Source organism: Callospermophilus lateralis, chromosome 13, assembly GCF_048772815.1.
Source record: "Callospermophilus lateralis isolate mCalLat2 chromosome 13, mCalLat2.hap1, whole genome shotgun sequence".
NCBI lineage: Eukaryota > Metazoa > Chordata > Mammalia > Rodentia > Sciuridae > Callospermophilus > Callospermophilus lateralis.
This window is the reverse complement of record NC_135317.1, coordinates 80062172-80080995: the sequence shown is the minus strand read 5'-3', so window position 1 is coordinate 80080995 and position 18824 is coordinate 80062172. Positions and strand designations below refer to the sequence as shown.

The 18824-nt window shown below is 48.8% G+C and overlaps 1 protein-coding gene across 6 annotated transcripts in view; it reads left to right on the top strand.

Annotated features, from left to right (window-relative positions):
• Nav1 (neuron navigator 1) overlaps positions 1–18824 on the top strand; it is a 251932-nt gene that overhangs the window by 162066 nt on the left and 71042 nt on the right. Inside the window, exon 1 of one of the 6 annotated variants that reach the window (XM_076832016.1) lies at positions 13802–13927. The exons of the other annotated variants lie outside the window; for them this stretch is intronic. Coding sequence (XP_076688131.1) covers positions 13875–13927 — 53 coding nt within the window. The 5' untranslated portion in view covers positions 13802–13874. Of the gene's footprint in view, positions 1–13801; positions 13928–18824 lie in introns of those variants that run through there. 6 annotated transcript variants of the gene reach the window in all.

The following is an 18824-nucleotide window of genomic DNA, read 5'->3' as shown; positions in this document are numbered from 1 at the left end:
GGACTACAGATGTGTGCATCTGGATAAAGTTTTTCATTTTGGTGAAGTGCGGTTTATCTGTTTTGTTTTTGTTTTTTTCCTTCTTCTTTTTCCTTCTCATTGCTGGTGCTTTGGGTGTCATATCCCAGGAAGTCATTGCCAAATCCAATGTCATGCACCTTTCTCCCATTTTCTTCTGAACTTTATAGCTGATGGAACTTGAAAAAAAATAATAATAATACAGATTCCAAGCCTAATCTCAGACCCACCAGTGTGGAATTTCTGCTCCCCCAGGAAGCCATATTTTCTAAAGCTTCTCAGTGGTTTTGGACCAGCCTGCCTTCTATCTAGTATAAACATCCCTGTAGTGTCCCTTTGGCTTGCATGGGCACAATGACAGGGAGCTTATTCCATTTCACGTGGAATTAAGTTCTAAGAAAGTTTCTAAATATTCAGCTGAAATCTGCTCCACTGTTAACTTTTGCCTATGAATTCAAACACCGCCACTGGGGAAAATAGAATAAGTGTAACTCCTCATCCAAATATGTCAACACATACTTAACAATTGCTCAGATATTTTTTAGACATCCCCCCCCCATTAAAAAAAAAATTCCCCGGCTTATTTCAGTACTTTGTAAAATGACCCAGTTTTCCAGACCCCTCATTGTCCTGGTCACCCTCCTCTGGAAGCTCTCAAGTTGTCAACTGTCCTCTTAAATGCTGGCACCTAGACTGATCCCCTGCTTGACACTAGAAGTAGTCCTGCCAGGGTAATTCTCAAATCATGACACTGCAGACAACTTCGAGTTGGCTGCTGACTGTCCTAGATGACAGCTCGGGCCATTTTTACCACTTGAAAAAAATAAAAGGAATTTGTTTTTCTAAAAATAGGAAGGTCTGGAATTTAATCTAAGTAAGAAGATAAGTCTCCTAGCCATCTGTCCTCCCCATCCCTGGCATCCAGGGTTGGCGGGAGGGAGTCAAGGCCAGGAGTCTGCAGAGGTGGTGCAGATGTTGGGGATGGGGCCACAGGCTCCCAGGTGGCCAGGAGCTCGGCGGCTCTCCCGTCTCCCCCAGCCGTGAGTGGGTCTGCCTCTCAGCAGCTCCCTTTCTGTCTGTGGCGGAGGTGGTCTGGATGGCTGGGATGGGGCTCTGAGGCAGTGACGGGTAGGAGCTTGCAGGCCAAGTGAGCAGCCATCCCGCCAAGTCCCACAACTCCAGAGAGTGCTGCTCACACTGGACAGAGGTGTGCCCCCTGCAGCCCCCGCAGGGTGGCTGTCCAGTGACCCATGCCAAGGACCACGGAACCTCAGCCAATGTCAGCAGGCCCCATCTTGCGGGGGCTCTGTGTGTGAGTCCCGGGCACAGCGGGCTTGCGTGGAGACTGTCTGCCAGCCCTGTGGCTCTCAGGTGGTTCCCTGCCCTCTGTGTGTGGCTGGGCGTTCCAGGCTTCTGTCTCCTCCTTGCCTCCCCGCTGCTCCCCCAGCCTGTCCTCTTGAACTGTGCTTGGGGGCTCAGGGACAGATGGGATTCGTTTCCTCCTTGGCTCTCAAGTGTCTTGACGTTGAAAAATGTCAAATAAAATAAACTGTAGGACTCTGCCTTCTCCCAGGCTGGCTCTTGGACTCCCAGAGGCAGTTCAAGCCTTAAAGAGACACTTCAGCCTGGTAGTGATGCCTCTGCCTCTGCAGCTCCTCCTGCAAAAAAGAGCCCACTCACTGCTCTTCCGCTTGGCCATATCTGCTCCCAGACCCCAGGGTGCCCCGACCAGCCACTTTCAGGGATGAGAATTGTCTTGCATGAACACTGGGTTTGCACAGTTTGTATGAAGAGAACCCTTCTTTCGTGTGAATGGACAGGAAAGAGTTGTTTCTTCTTCTGCCTTTGACTTCTCTCTTTCCTGCCAGTTCTTCAGCATCCCGCCTGGTAGGCAGATGGACCAGGTCTGTTTTTTGCCCCCGAAACACAAGGACAGGGGCAGGGAGTGATAGGGGGATGTCCTGGCGAGGACCCAAGGCTCAAGTCCAGAAAAGAAATTTGGATTCTGCCCTTAAAGAACTTCAGATCGAAAAGGAAGGAAAGATGCTTACTGGACCCACAGTAAAGGAAGGGACTCGACGATTGTTGCCTTGTTTGAGGATAATGTTTAAAATTACAGCGCTGATTCACAGATTCATACCCAATAGCTCTGACTGATACGTCTTTGTGGTGCAGTGAAAGGAGCACGGGTCTAATATCAGGATCTGGAGTTCAGTCCTAAGCACACCTCTTGCTTGCTGTGTGGCACTAGCAAGTTACCTAATCACTTTGGGTCTTTATAAAAAGGTGATTATTTTTGCCTTGTGAGGATCAAGTGGAAGAGAATAGGGAAGAGTGCCCTGAAAAGTATAAAAGGCTGTTGGTTTGAAAACTATTATTCCATCTCGACCTGATGTTCTGTTCATTTACCTGATGGCCTCTGTCTTAGGAAATTGTTAAAGTGTCAAAATAAGGTTTCTTAAAATTGGCAGATGACTGTACTGAATTTGGGCCTTGACTTCTGTCCCAAAGAACAATCTTGTTTTGCTTTGTCACACTGTCTTGATATTTAGTCCTGCAAGTGTGCAGTTACTGCACAACAGACTTTTGAGAGCGGGCTTATTCGCACAGGTGTACCACAGATTGGCAGAGCAGTAGTGTGGTTACAGCAGAGGCTCAGAGCTAGACTGCCTGGGTTTCAATCCTGGCTCTTCCTCTCCCGAGAGAGAATGAGTTCTTTGCCTCTCTGTTTCAGTGTCCTCTGCTGGAAAATTGTGCAGAGTAATGGCACATACTCTGTTAAGATCCATGTGAGGGTTACAGCAGTTACTAAATCTACTTTAGATGTCAGGGGTGCTCAATAAATGTTAGCTGTTGTTAGCCATTGGATGACAGACATTAGCAAGGTGACACATTCTAAATGCACATTTTAAATGATAATATAGTATTTGAAAAAGTGAGTGTTCATGTTCATGCTTGAAAATAGTATTCTGCTCTTCACTCGGAGGATGACAAACTTACACATTTGCCGAGCAAAGGGGATATTCTGACCTGTTTTTACCTGTTTGTGCAGTGGGTTTTTTTTTTTGTTGTTGTTGTTGTTGTTTTGTTTTGTACTAGGTATTGAACTCAGGGGCACTCAACCACTGAGCTACATCCTCAGCCCTTTTTTTGTATTTTATTTAAAGACAGGGTCTCACTGAGTTGCTTAGGGCCTCCTAAATTGCTGAGGCTGGCTTTGAACTCATGATCCTCCTGCCTCAGCATCCCAGGCTACTGGGATTTCAGGAGTGCGTCACCGCGTCCGGCTCATGCAGTGTTTTTACGTGTGCCCATCTGTGGCTTGGGATCTGGGCTGTGAGTATAGCATGCAGTTATGCAGTCAGCTAAGTTAATTGTGCACAGGATCACACAAGTGGCCATGACCTCTTTCCCATCATGACCTAGCTAGTTGGGCTGTGTGTGCCTTACTCTGACATATGTTTCTTATGTGAAAAGTGTCTCAGGCTGGTGACTTAATCCATTTTTTCCCTGCCGTAACATAGTACACAGACTAGATAATTTATGAAGAATGGAGATTTATTTCTTATGGTTCTGTCAGCTGGGAAGTCCAAGATTGCAGGACCACATCTGATGAGGGTCTTCTTTTTTTTTTTAGAGAGAGAGAGAGAGAATTTTTTAATATTTATTTTTTAGTTTTCGGCGGACACAACATCTTTGTTTGTATGTGGTGCTGAAGATCGAACCTGGGCCGCACGCATGCCAGGCGAGCGCACTACCGCGTGAGCCACATCCCCAGCCCCTGATGAGGGTCTTTTTGTTGCATCATCTCATGGTGGAAAGTGGAAAGACAAGAGAGTATGCATAGGAGGGCAAAGGAGGCCTAATTCATCCTTTTCTCAAGAACCACTCCCACAATAACTTACTCACTCCCACAGTAACCGCATTAATCCATTCATAAGGGCAGAGCCCACATGACCTCATCATCACCCTTTGTTTCTTGGCAGTGCTAAGGGTTAAACCCAGGGTCTTGCACATGCCAGGCAGGTGCTCTACCCCTGAGCCACAACCTAGCTCCCCTAATCACCCCTAAACATCCTATATCTCAGGGTTGGAGATATAGCTCAGTTGGTAGAGTGCTTGCCTCACATGCACAAGGCCTTGAGTTCAATCCCCAGCACTGCAAAAGAAAAAAAAAAAGTCCTATTTCTCAGCCCTGTGGTACTGAAGTCCTCAACAATACATGTCTCTCCACCCCCTGTTGTTGTTGTTGTTGTTGTTGGTACTGGGTATTGAACTCAGGGATGCTTAACCACTGAGCTAAATCCCTGGATCTTTTTTGTATTTTATTTAGAGACAGGTTCTCGCTGAGTTGCTTAGGGCCTTACTAAGTTGCTGAGACTGGCTTTAAACTGTGATTCTCCTGCTTCAGCCTCCTGAGAGGATGGGATCATAGACATGTGCCACCGTGCCCTGCTGTCCTCCCTTTTAGAGGAATATGAGGCAGGATTTGAGTGCAAGTGGCTTATTTAGGAGGTGATCTCAGAAAGCGCTGAAGAGGGGTGGGGAATAGGACAGGGAGGAGAAGGAAGCATGAATCTGAGGGTTACTGCTGCAGGCACACGAAGCTTAGGGATTCGGGTGGTCCTAGGGATTGAACCCAGGGTCTTTCGCAAGCTAGGCAGGTGCTCTACTACTGAGCTATGTCCTTAGCTCCTCCCCTTAATTCTTAACAAAGTATCAGACAGTACTTCTGATTGTGCACATATGTGTCCCAGTGTCTGTTCACACCCAACAAGGTTGGGGGAAGGATAGAGTAAGCCAGGTGTTCCAAAGGGACTACTGGATGTATGCTAGTTGCCATAGCAACTGATGCCAGTGGAAGAGCAGGGGCCCCCTCCTCTGTGTGTCCTACTAACCTACAACTGAGCTGCTGAAATTTTCACTGAGCATGATGACATACAATTTGGTTGACAACCGGAATGGATTGGGGCTGAGGAAACTGTTGAAATGGCATTGACTTTTCCCTACTAGCCCTGTCCGCCTGTCTACCTGTCCTTTTGTCTTTCCTTTCTGTCAGCCTCCTCCTTTGCTCCATGCCCTTATGTTCTGTGATAATCCATCTGGGCTCAGGCGATGCCTGGAAATCCCATGCTAGTTGATGTCATCAAAAAGGCACAAGTTTAGAACTATGACAACCTATTCAGATCCCATCTCTGTGGCTTCAGGAAAGCTGTTTATTCAAAGGAAGACTAGTAATATGGAAGTAGATTTGCTCTTAGGATGTAATGGTATATAATGTCTATGGTATACTTGGCATATAGTAGGTGCTCAGTAGATGTTAAATTCCTGCCTTTTGGTTGGTTTGTAGAACATTGAAGCTATGAAGGCCATCTGTGCAATGGAGTTTTTCTGCCTGGGTGGTGAAGCCCAGTTGCCCACTCATCTTTGCCAAATCCTCTCCCTTCAGAGAGGCTTCCCCAGTTCATCCACTGCAATATGGTTGCTATCTAACTTAGGGTTGTCCTGGAATTTGTGTGCATCGTTAGTACAATAAAAGTACAATAACTTGTGTTTTTATGATTTTTCTAACAATTGTATAGCACATTAAGTTTTACAAAATACTAATGTGGCATTATGTTACTTAATCTTAACAGTATGAATTAGATCTTCTTTTCCCTAATTATAAGTGAAGGAATTGGAGTTTGGCTTAACTGATGTGGCAGAATTGCATAACTTGAAAGTGGCAGCATCAGAGTGGAACCCAGGCCTGGAACCCGACTCTCATGTCCTGTGCTCTTTCCAGTAGACCCACTCCTTGCTGTGTGTACCCCCTGTGTCCCTGAAGCCTGGGAGCATGTCAGGGGTGGGGATTATATGCTTTCCACTGAGTAGGAGCTTCCCAAGGACAAAAATCCTATCTACTCTTTTCACTTAATCTAGCAGCTTAGGTTCTTAGGCCATGCTGTCGACTGACCAATGAATCATTGTTAGAGACCCCCTTATGGAATGCCCCTAATTGACCTTCCCATCTTCCTTGCTTTGGAAAGCCACAAATGTGGCCACAGCCAGGAGCTCTGGGCCAATAGCAGAAAGAGCAACCCAAACCTCTGTGAATACTACTCCTTGTTTGACTTCAGCTCAAAGGCTGAGCTGTCCCGGGACGTTCCTGAGGGGCCAGCTCTGGCCTCTGGGCTATCAGATGTCCCTGGCCAGGCAGCAAAAGACCATTCACTACAGTCAAAGAAAAGCCAGCAGTCCAGGCAGGGGACTTACCGGGGTACCCAAAGAGTTGCACACTGAATTGTCCTTCCCGTATATTGGGGCAACAAAGGAACAGTACGGGCAGATGCATCAAAATATGGATTTGAGAAGCAAATAGAAAGGAGTCCGGCCCCCAAAGACCCGAAGCACATAGCTACCTGAAACAGGTCAACACTCACTGAATCTGCTGGTCATGGAGAGAGAAGATAGGGAGGATAGGGAAGAGGGTCATGGAAGATAGGAAGATGGGGGAGCATGAGCCATAGGTAAACAGAGCCAGCACGATCGTGATATGGGCCAAGGAGTGAGAATGAGAGACAGACATTGTAAAATCCATCTGAACACATGTGTGAGAGGTGGCTGGATACAAAGAGGCTGTGTGTGCACAAGATCAGTTGAGGATATGCCTGCTGTTATGCTGCCAGAGAGACACAGAGGGTGTCTGAAAGGTGGAGGGACTTCCGGAGAGGGGTGATGACCCTGAACCCAGCCTGGGGGCCTGACTCAGAGCAGGACAAATGGATTCTCACCAGCCTACCTCCTCTTCTCCCTTAGCCAATTGATATTTGAAGTGGCCTGGCTTGTGTTCTTTCTTGTGGGGCATCTCCAGCCTGGGAGATAAGGACAAATCTTTGATCTGGTTCCTGTCCTCTTCCCTTGACTGCTCCCTCCTCTAGCCCCTTTCCTCGGCTCCTCCTCTCCCTGGTCACCTTTCTCAATCTCTCAGTCTTCCTCTACTTCCATGTCTGGTTTCTGTCCTGGCCCCGTGGTTTTGATGACAAGGGGCGGCGGTTCAGGAATGACACTATCTATGTCTGCATGCATGGCCATGTGGACAGGCTCCGGTGGTGGGACTTCTCGCAGCAGGAGTTCCCAGGACTGCTGACATTCTGCTGAGCATAATTGTAAGATGAGGGACAGAGTTTATCTAGTTGTCACTGCCCCTTTCCAAGCCACGAGTTTCTAAAGCGGGGCTCTGGGGGATAGCCACTCATTCCAGGCACATGCAGGGGTGAACTTGCCCCAGATGTTCCCTGTTTTCTGAATGGAGCCAGAAATCCAGAAAAGGGCAAGGAGCTCCCTGTGTGAGTATCCAGCTGAGTGATCTCACTGAAGTCTGGGAGGCAGTGGCTATACCATGTCTATGTCCCTATCTGTCCCTGTGGTAGTTTCCTCTTCTTGAAGGCAAAGTATATGGAACTTTCTGCATTTTCAGTTCGCCTCCCACCACCTACGTGACCTCGGTATTACATAGCGTCTTTGTACTTCATCTTATTGTCCAAAAGGAAAGATGATGCTAATGCCCCCTCATGATATTCGTTCATACATTCAGTAACTAGTTATAAAGTACCTTCTGTATACCAGATGCTGTGGATATACCAAGGAAAAAAATGAGTATTTTTTAATTAAACTCATATATGAAATAAGAAATGGCACTAAGCAAGCAAATGGATATATAAAAATACATCATAGTTTAAGTGGTGCTGTGCATTTAAAGTAAAGCTTAATAAAAGGCATAGAGTGATGGGGGAGGGGATGACGTGAGACAGGGTGATCAGAGAAGGCTTGTTTGGTCAGTGATGCAGATAACTGGGGTTACAGCCATCCAGCAAACGGCAGAGTCTGTGCAAAGAGCCTGAGGCAAGAATGGGCATATGTTCAAGGAACCACTAGGAGGTCAGTGTGGCAGACACAGAGTAAACAAAGGGAAGAGTGGTCAAAAATGAGGTCAGGAGGACACGCAGGGCTGAAGACAGTGGCTTTGCTTCTCAGTGAGAGGAGAAGCCATTAAGGACTTCAGGGAGGAGGGTGATGCAATCCACCATGTATTCAGAGGGTCAATCTGGCTGCTCTGAGAAGAGATCACAGGGCAAGAAAAAGAAGCAGTAGGTGTGCATGTGCAAATGTGCAAGCACAGGCACATGCGCGCACGTCCGCACACAGGCTGGTATCTGCTCAGTGACTCTCCCTCTTGTTGGCATGGCAGCCTCTCTCACTTCCCTTCCCATCCCATTGTCCTGTCCCCTGCTCTCAAAGGCACGCTGATGTTGTTGGCGGCAGAGGCAGGATGGTAAGCTAGCCTAAGACGGTAGCTCACTATATAAGATCTGGCAGGGGCTCCCCTCTCTGCTGCCGCTCCTAGCTGCAGGGGTGGTGGGAAAGGCAGGTCTCCTCAAAGGTTATATAAATATTTGCTGAGCAGTAACACAGCTGGGAGCAGGGCCCCTTCCTCCAGCTGTTTCATTTGCCACCCCAGAGAAATCTCAGCTGGGATGAGGGCTGGGCTTTGGAACACTCCACGGTGCATCTTCTGGCGCTCAATGCCCCCGATTCAGACTGTCCCATCGACCAACCTTCAAAACCTTCCAGTCTGAGCCGTCTCGCTGGCTCCAGGGAGGGGGTTCACAAGAAGTGGTACTGCTGTCTGTTAGAGAGATCCCAGGCTCAGGAATCAGGAGGCCTGAGTAACGCGGAGGGATCTTGAGCACATCACTTGCATGTTCTGAGCTTGGTTTCGTCCTCTGTGGAAAAGAGGGAGTTGAACCAGAAGATCCCTAAAGTCCTTTTCAATTCTGATGTGCGAGACTCTCCGACTGAATGAACTGGGTCTGGTCCAGGCTACCTGGTATCACTCCTCAAAGGGCCTGGAGGTTGGTGAGGAGAGGTAGAGCCTTGCTGGGTCAGGAGAGGAAAGGAGGGAAGCTCACCATGCTCACAAGCAAGAAGCTCTGGAAGACCCAGAAATGCTATCAGGTCAAGAAATCCACTGGAAGCTGGGCGCAGTAGCACACATGTAGTCCCATATGCTCAGGAGGCTAAGTCAAGAGGATCATTTGGGCCCAGACTGGGCAATATAGTGAAACTAGGATGGTGACTCCTGACTTGGGAGTCACCATCATGGCTTCCAGACTGACTGGCTACCTTAAGCTACTCTTTGAACTTTTCTGGCTTTTACTGTGCTAAAGCAAGTATAATAATCCCTGCCTCAGTTTAGATCCCTGGATTGAATAGAATAAATTTATCCACATGCTTTAAAAACTAATGCTACCTAGAGGGTAGGGATCATTGTTTTAGACATTTCTATTAAGTTCGCCAAAAATGATTCCCTAAGAACTTAGTGGGATCACTGGGGATGTGGGGTAGGTTTTTGAAGGCTGGGGTCAGAGGATGTGGCCAGGTAATTCCCCATCCATCCCACCATGGTAAGGGTTAATTCACCACAGTCCCTCTCCCAAATCCTGTCTCCTCCTTCCTTGCCCTTCCATTCTGGTTTAATTCTTTCTCTTTCTTTTCACATCATACCTGCCTCTGCTCAGATGCTACCAGCTTAGCCTGTCCAGGGTGCACAAGGGTCCCTGAGTCAAGCTTCCACCCACGGGTCCAGAGGAATGTTCTCTGACTGGCTGGGACTTGTGGAGGGGCAGGAGCTTTTCATTTGAGGAGTTAAATTGCTTCCTAGTTGATAGGAATGAGAAGAATGAGGGCAGTTCAAGGGACAGAGTGGTGGATGCCCATCCTGACACCCTCATCTTCTCAAGGGTCTCATTTCAGAGGCTCACCAAGAAATCAAGTGTGTAGCCAGGCCCCAGACATGCCCAAGCAAATGACACTGGGATTAAGAGCGTAGCAAAGTACCTGGCAAGTTTCTCTCTCTCTCTCTCTCTCTCTCTCTCTCTCTCTCTCTCTCTCTTGCCCACCTCTAACCCACCACATTAATCTTTTGAGGTTATTGTTAGGGAGACAACCAGAGCCCCCCAGAAATTATCTTTGGATGTTTTGTTTGTTGAACACGAACCTTTGTCCGGCATGGTGGTACACACCTGTAATTCCAGCAACTGAGTTGAGAGGGAGGGTGGGGTGACTGAGGCGGAAAGATGTTCGAGGCCAGCCTCAGCAACTCAGTGAGACCCCTCTCAAAATAAAAATAAAAAGAGCTGGGGATATAGCTCAGTGGTAAAGTGCCCCTGGGTTCAGTCTTCAGTACCCCAGTACCAAAAATGAAATGGAATCTTGACTGAGAGGAATTTGGGATTGAATTTAGGTGACTCCAGAGATCTTCTGAGGTAGGGTAGTGGGGGCAGGGAGAAGGAATCACCCCCTGCACAGGAACTTGCTGAGGGACCTCAGGCACTAAGTCCTGCCCTTGCTTTGGACATTTCGTGGCTTTTCTCTGCCTCAGTTTCTCCCTAGTAAAGAGTCATTCTGATGGTGCTGGCAGGGGAGAAAAATGAGATCATGGCTCCCAAAGGCTCTTTGAAGAGAAGCACCAGAGTAGCACAGAGGAGCCCTATTTGAGATAGATGGGCCTTTTTCTTCTTGCCCTCTTGGCTGGGTTTTCTATCTGGAAAAGTGCCTGACTCCCAGCTCCCTTTCAGCAGGTGTCTTCCCCCTCCACCATGTGTGCCTCAGCTGTCCCCACTCCCTCTGCTGCAGGCTTCAATCATGCAGCCTGGGACTCAGAAGAGCTCAAAGTCACTCTGCATGCTCCCCATCACTGTAGTCAAGGCCACCATATCACCCTCTGTCTGCCGCACCCCCGTGATGGGCAAGGTCAGGGCCTCCTCAAGCACAGGAGCAGGGCCGTTGACAGGAAGTCTGTTTTCCAGTCTTCACAAAAGCCCCCAGACAGCCTTTCTCTTCAGTGCTGCTGCCCAATTTCCCAAAATGCCTCGACCTGTGGGCTGAAAATAGCAAGTGCTAATTTGCATGCTATTTGTTTAAGTGGCAAAGCCTTTGGGTCCCTGCCCCTTCCCTGTAAAAGCCCCCACTAGCTTCTGCCAAGCAGAAAGGTCGACACTACCCAGAGACTCATCTCATGAGGATGGAAAGAGTGGCAGATGGAAGAACCTCAGTTTCTGTTGGGTTCTGGCAGCTCAGGAACCAATCCTAAAATTGAAGATTAGAGATCCTCAGTCCAGAATCCTCAGAGAGCCCCTCTGCTGGGATTAGAACGGGCTCAGACTTTGCTTCACAGTTGAGGTCCCCCAGCCATGGTGGGGGTGGGGAAAAAGAGGGAAAGTGGGCAGGGGAGGGTGGATGGAAAGGTAGACAGGTGGCCAGGTACTGGAAGAGGGATAGGGCTCTGGGGGATGTGAGGGAGTGTTTAGCTCAGTTCCCTGCAGGACACCCCCCTCCCTTCAAGTAAACTCCCCGTGCCTTACCCCTTCCAGGCCTCAAATCTCTTTCCCCCACCTCTGCCCAGAAAGCCACAAAGGAGGAAAGCTTATGGAAAACCTACAGCCAGATCTGGAGAACAACATCCCCTGCTGAGGACATTCCTCTGGCTGAGACAGTCATTTTACTTAGACTGAGACTAAAGAGAATCCCTTATGGCTGTTGCTGTAAGCTGTTCCCCAGATGACCCAAACTCGCTCCAACACAGCTGCTGGGACAGAGCTCCCTAGGGGAGGAATTGCACTCTCCCTCTATTTAGGGTGATGATGAGGATGGGAGGCCCAGGACAGCATGGGAATGGAGAGACAGGATAGGGGCTTGGTCCAGGGATAACATCCTGGACTGAGATAGAAGAATGAATGTGCTAGGAGAACCACCCACCTTGCTCTGATGCACCTCAAAACCAATCTCCTTGGCAGCTGGTACTTCTTCTTACCACTCAGGACGGAGAAAGGGGCATAAAAGTCTATTTCCCCCATGCTATTCCCACCTCTGCCCCCTGTCAAGGTGGGATCTGTCTAGGATCACTGTAGCTTTTGACACACCTTTGATCTCAAAGCATATTTGGAAAACTTGGTCCTGGTGTGTACCCTCTGACACAAAAACCAACCTCCCCCAGTCAGACTGTTCAGGAATCCAGAGACAGATCCCTCTGCTGAGGTTTCTACCCTTTAACTGAAATTTGCCAGATGCAAGTGGCACATACCTATAAACCTACTCAGGAGGCTAAGGAAGGGGAATTTTGAGGACAGCCTTGAAAATTTAATGAGAACTGTCTTAAAAAAAAAAAAAGCTGGGGATGTGGTTCAGTGGTAGAGTGGTGTTCATGGGTTCAATCCCCAGTTTCCAAACATACCAGAAAAATGGGGTTCATCCCTGTAGAGCTGCAGCCTTGGCCAGTGCTGCTGGAATCAGAGGACTGATGTGAAGGGGAAAGGCCAGCCCTAGGATTCAGAGCACGATGCACACCTTAAAGGCTGGAGCATAGGAAGGAATCCAGGAGTGCAAATCTTTGCTCCCTTGACATTTGTGAAAACTGAGGTCCAGAAAGCAAAAGGAGGGGCAGGTCTAAGAGAACACATGTGGCCCAATCTATCCAAGCTGCCCAAACACCAGAGACAACACTTTGGGATTAGTAGTCATCTTAGTTTAGTATTGGGGGGCTGCTGGGGGGCGTGGCTGCTTTAAATGAAGTAATTACCATAGTTGCTTTCCTTGCTTAAAAGACCTGCAGATGCAATCTATCCATTTCTAAAAAGTCTTTTCAGCTTGCCTAGTTCACATTGGGAATGGGGACCCTTCCAGGAGCAGAGTGAGGACTACAGGAATCTGGAGGGCAGCAATCCTGCCCTCTGCAACTCTCTTTTCTCTTTTACAGGGCTATGTGGGCCCTACGGGGAAAGGGAGTGGATCCTAATTGAAGGGACCTGCTACTGATCCCACTTTTTTTTTTAACCCTACACTAAAACCATTATGTTTTGGGATCCTTTTCTTCCTAACTAGTTAGCTGCAAATGCCTCTGGGACAGATCCTGGAGTGATGTGAACTGCTCAGGGACAAGCACGCTTATCACCTTAGCTGAGGTCTGCTGAATGTTGGAGGGATGTTAGGTCCCGCCCCCTGAGGGTATCAATACTTCCGGCAGAGGTTACACTAGCCTGCCATACTGCCACCACCACCACCCCCCCGCCAACCCCCCCCCCCCCCCCCCCCCGCCAACCTGAAGGATCCTGAGTCAACCTCTGGCAATATGTAGGTCCCCTCTGACCTTCACCCCCACCACACGCTCCCTAAGCCTTGTTTTAGGCGATGGATGCAGTGATGCTATGTTCCAATTTTAACTAATTTCTAAAAACATAGAAAGGGACCAGGAAGAGGCTGAGCAGAACCCCTCTGCGGAGAGGGTTCTGCCCAGGCCTCCCCAGCCTTGTACCCACCGGTGCACCTTGGCTGGAGAGACCTGCAAGTGCCCCGCTGCTCACGCCCCCTTCTGCCTGCCCTGAGAGCGCCCAAGGGACCGGACCGCAGCTGGCATCCCAGGGGTTAACTCCAGAGCAGCCCAGGTGGAGGTCGAGGCCCCCAGCCCTTTTCTAAACCTTCAGGCTTCCGAGGCCACCGGAACGGTGGAGGCTGCGGTGGCTCTTTGTCTACCTGCTCTGGGCATTAAAGAGCCCGCTCGCAGCCTGCATCACTGGGGCTCGGGACAGAAGTCAGCGACGGGGAAATAGGGCTCTGTCGCTTTAAGTACAGCTGGAGCCGTAAGTACGAGCCCGGCTGCGGGGAGAAAAGGGAGCGGAGGGCCGGCGAGGGTTCGGTTTCTGGCCCTCCTCGTGGTCAGAGGCTCACATCTTGTCGGGTGTCCACCGCGTGTCGAGCGAGGGCAGTCCCGAGGGTCGCTAGGTGCCCTCCCGGTGAATGGCCGCCTGAGCCAGGGAAAGATGCTTCATCTGCCCTTGCCCAGGTCGGGAAGGACAGTGAATTTCCCCCGCAGGTAAGCGCCCCCGGCCCGCCCGCAGCCGGCCGAGCCGGGGTGGGGTTTGCGGCACCGAGCGCTGCCCCAGCACCCCGGCCCCATCGCAGCTGCAGCTTCGGGGGCGATGGGTGTGGGGTCCGCAAGAAGGAGGGTCTTGGCCGCGCTCCTTCTGCCAGAAGGAGGAGTGCCAGCGCCGCCCGAGCCTTCTGGCTCCTCAACATGCTGGAACCTTCTGGCTGCCCACCATTTGGCTTGTTGATATTGGGGCCGGGGGTGGGTTATAGAGGGGTCTAGAGAGGCGCCGAGACTCTCGGGAGACCTGTAGGGACTGAAACAATAGCACAACTTGATGGAACTTCGATGATCGCCACTGCAGCGTGTGAGGGTCGGGGTCCTCGGGGACCAGGCGGGCATATGGCGAGGGACCTGCAGCGCAAGCAGACTCAGCCAAGGTTCCCGCTGATCCCCGAAGTAGGAGTCGTTTTGGGGTGAAAGGAGGTGGTGGGAGGCCGAAGAATGGAGGGGGGAGTGAGTAAGGGAAAGGGCGTAGTATTTGTGACCCCACCGCTGGTTGGATCCCTCCAGGAGTGAAGCTTGGGACTTTAGCCTGGGAAGGGGTAAAAATCTGAGAGCTTGGATGATTTGGGGAGTCCCACTGTGAGGGACAGCAGAGCAGTCCTGTAAGGTGAGGACGTGCACAGAGGCTCCTTCATAAAAGGGAAGTAACTATGACCTCAGCCAGCCCCAGGACCCTCTGAGCTGACTTGGAAACTGGCTTCCAGGGGAGGATTAGGAAATTCCAGCCGCCTGAGAAAGAGGGCTGGGGCTTTCTGGGGTTTTGGGGAACTTCCCACCTCATGGCTGGAACCACTGTGCAACACTCCATCCTCTCCACCTCGTTCAGACCTTGCAGCCTCTGGGAAGTTGGAGGTCTGGGAGAGGCATGGAAGGCCACGCCCACCCCCAACCGCTGAGCCCTCTGAGCCCCAACAGCCCAGACTTGCACCCTGTAACAGCTCCTGTTGCCTCCTGTTTCCTTGGAGGGAACCCCGAGTACTCTCCTGGGACTTAGTAGCAACTCACTACACAAAGGCCTGGTTAAGAGCAAAGAATTGGGCAAAGGTAGGGAAGGGAGAGGCATCTACCTCAGTACCTTCCTACTGCAGGATGGAGACACCAGGCCCCTTGGAAGCCAGAGTCCTGCTGGCTGGGAACTTTTTGTCCCCTACCACAATACGCAGACTGCAGCCTTGCAGCCCATCTGGAATGTGATGACTGGTAAGATTGCTAAGATGACTGGTGAGGCTGTCATAAAATGAAGCAGTTCGTGCATAGAGAATAGATCCATTTAGGGACCCTTAGGGATTCTTTCTTCAGGTGAGATCTTGGGCTGAGTCTCAAAGCCTGAAGAAGTAGAGAAAAGGGGTTGTTCAAACCACCAGCCCCCCTTCCATCACTGCCAATCCAGTTAGAACCTACTTAGAATTCACTCATGCTGTGCAAGGAAAATTGTCAAGCAAGTAAGATTTGTAGTGCTCTACTCTGCGGCTTGGAGGCACGAAAATCCTCTGTGTGACTCCTGAGCCCTTTCCTTGAGCCCATTATTACTTCTTCCTATTCAATAGCCTTTTCTAGGCTGCTCCAGGGAGATTTTTTTTTTTTGAATTGGTGTTCTCCCTGCACTCTTCCTCAGCCCCACCCTTCCCGGGGAAACCTGGCCTTTGTAATGATCTTAGTGTCCTATCCTGGGGGCACAGCTGTTGAGAACTTGTCTAGATTTTTACCAGAAACATTTTCTGGGCAGGTGTGCCAGGGTGGGGACCTGTCTGCCATAGCCCTGGGAGAGAAGCAGGTCACATTACACCTACCCAGCCTGCTGCCTGCTGGGGTGGGGCGGGGTTGGGCCTGTGGTTTCTTTTCCATCCTAGCCCAAGAGTTGCAGGCAAAGAGAGAAGGGATGTTGTAAAGTGCAGGTCAGTCCTGGAATTGCCACACTTCAATTATAAAATTTAACAAGCCTGGCTCTAGTCTACAGAGGGGGAGCCTAACTCAACCCTTTGCTCTGGGGACAGCTTGAAACCTTCCCTGTAAATGATGTTTGGTTGGGGCCAGCGGGGGATCAGGGGGATCAAAGAAACGATTTCTCTACAGGCTCAGGTTCCCCTTAATCTCCAAAGGAGGCAGCACTGGGAGGATGTGGGGGTATAGGGTGAATCACTTAATTGGCCCTCAAGTGTCTCCATAAGCAGCTTTTGATGAGTGAGCTGAGATCTGTTCCCAGTGCCTCCATTTATTTGCCCTAGAGAAGATGCCCATCATCTCAGATGCCTGGGCTTATTGTCTCTGCTATGGAAGGCTCTATCTGTAAATACCATTCTTGCATACTTCAAGCATTATGGTCTCCAGGTGAGACCTCTTTCTCTCTCCTTCTGCCCCAGTAAGTGTGGAGTCCAGGCATCCCGACCATTCTGCCCTCTCTCCTACACACCACCTGGAAAGGACCATCAGGTAAAGCCTGGGGATCCATGAGAACAAGACCTGCTTACTGCATTTGCCTGACCTACAGAGAGACTTCCTAGGTCAGAGTGCTTTGGCTGGCACAGACTCAACCTCTATGAGAAGACAAATACCTAGGGACTGCAAAGCCAATGAGCTGCTTCTCGTTAGAGGGGTTTATGGGACTAGGCACACACCCCACAGGCAAACCACACTTGCTGACTTAACCTTCCCGACAAGTCTCTGGGGAGAGGTGCTAAGCAAGAAGCATCTTAATAAGGAGGGCTTAGTGTATTGCAGTCTGCCCAACATCTGAACCAGTCACCTTTTCTCACTATACCATGACACTCTAAAACGCTACATGTGCTAAGGCCTTTATATGTGTTCTTTCATTTAATCTTCACAACAACCCTATGAGGTATAGTTTGTTGTCATCCCATTTAACAGATGAAAAAATAGAGGCACAGAGATTAAGTAAAAATACTTAAAATCACAGTAGAGGAATTTGTTCTCACACCTAGGTCTGTTTGACTTTAAAGCCAACACTAACTATTGTGTGATAAGGAGATTTTTCATTGACATCAGCCTGGGAATGTTAGATGGTGAAGTGGGAGAGATGGGGGGTAATTTGATGCCTCAGCAAAGGTCTGGATCTCCAGTGGGAATATAGTGGGAAGGTTACTAAACTTGGGGTAGGCTGACCAGATTTGGAACATGCCCCACTCCTAATTAGCTTTGTGACTTTACAGAGGTTATTTAGTCTGCGGACTCAGTTTCCCCCTTTATGGTATGATCATGATCCCTAACCTGTGTACCTTACTAGGATGGAGTAATGACAATGAGATAATATAAAGAGCAGAGACCTTTGGACATTTGAACTTTTATGACCTGTTAAAGTCCCACTCAGCCTCAGGAGTCTCCTGTACTCTTTAGATTGCCTTTTTCCCTTGGCATTCTTCCATCTTGCTAGGATCTAATGAGGGTACCTATCAGTATAATAGTCTAGAGCTCTCTGGCTCAGAATCTGTCTTTGATTTTTACTTATGTTCATAATTACCCGTCTTCAGATTTCTATTCAGTCCAAAATCTATACTAATTAGGATGGTATATTTATATATGCTATTTCATAGTAATTTACATAAATATAAACCATTTTTTAAAACTTAACCTTTTTTTTTTTTCAAAAAGCAGCCATATTCATTCAACTTTTATTATGTGGTAACGTTGTGCCCATCAGCTGTGCTGGGTAACAGAGGCGCAGAGCTGAACCCTAAGACTGACATTTATATACTTATTAATTCACTTATTCAACAAACTCTAGTGAGCACCTCAGATGCCAGGCCCAGTGCTGGACACTGGGAATACAATACTGATCAGCAAGATAGGCATAGACTCTGTGTTCAGACCTTATAATCTTACAATGAAAACAGGAAATAAAAGTTAATGAATATAATTTCAAATCATGAGAACTATAAGAGCAAATCACTGCAGGAGAATACAGTCTGCTGGAGGAGACTGAAGGAAGCAAATAACTGTGAAATCAGATCACATGTGCAGTGTGTGGGTGCGGGCAGGGAGGGGTCATACTTGGAGTGGTCACGGAAGACTTCACAGGGGAGGTGATGGGCCTGGAAGAAAAATAAAAGTTTCCCAGAGGGACAAGAGTTCATTTTAGAAAAGAGGGAACTTTCCCCAATTGAGAAGTTCTGAATCATCCTCCAGATTCTCTGCCCAGACCCACCAGCAGTGTGACTTCTTCAGTCATGTTGATTCCGTGTCTGAGATGGAATCTTCTGAGATAATTGAATGAATAATAACTGAATGATAATTGAATGAATTTGTCCTCACCCACTACCGCCAGAATTCCTATCTGGAAGCCTTTGATAGTGGTGCTGGCTTGTGTCCCCAGGACCTGGGTGTCAGTGTCATTTCAAGTTAAGTTCATGATATAATAAAATGTCCTTAAATTGTCCTTGCCCTTGCCATTAATTCTAGCCAGATGGAGAATGTGTAGGTTATGAAAATTCATTGTCAATCTTTTTTGGAATGCTCCAGGAATTTCCTAGAAATGTTTAATTCTTGGACATGACTGGACATTTTAAATCTGAAACCCCCTTTCCCATGAAGACTTTGACTCATCATTGGAAAGGAAACATCAAGTCACCCCCACCTCCTGTATATACACAACAGCCTGGTCCTTAGTGCTGAGCACATCAAGAAAGGCTTGATAGAATCCATGGACTTAAAGAGGATAGAGCAAGTAAGAAATTCCTCATAAACTAGTTTTCCAATAGCATATTAATGCAAGTTCCACTTAAGTAGTAGATGGGTTGTTTATTCAAAAAGGGGTGAGCAGAGAGGAGTGTGCACCTACTTACAGTCTGCTGGCACCAAACTGGGTACTTTAATGTCTTGTTTA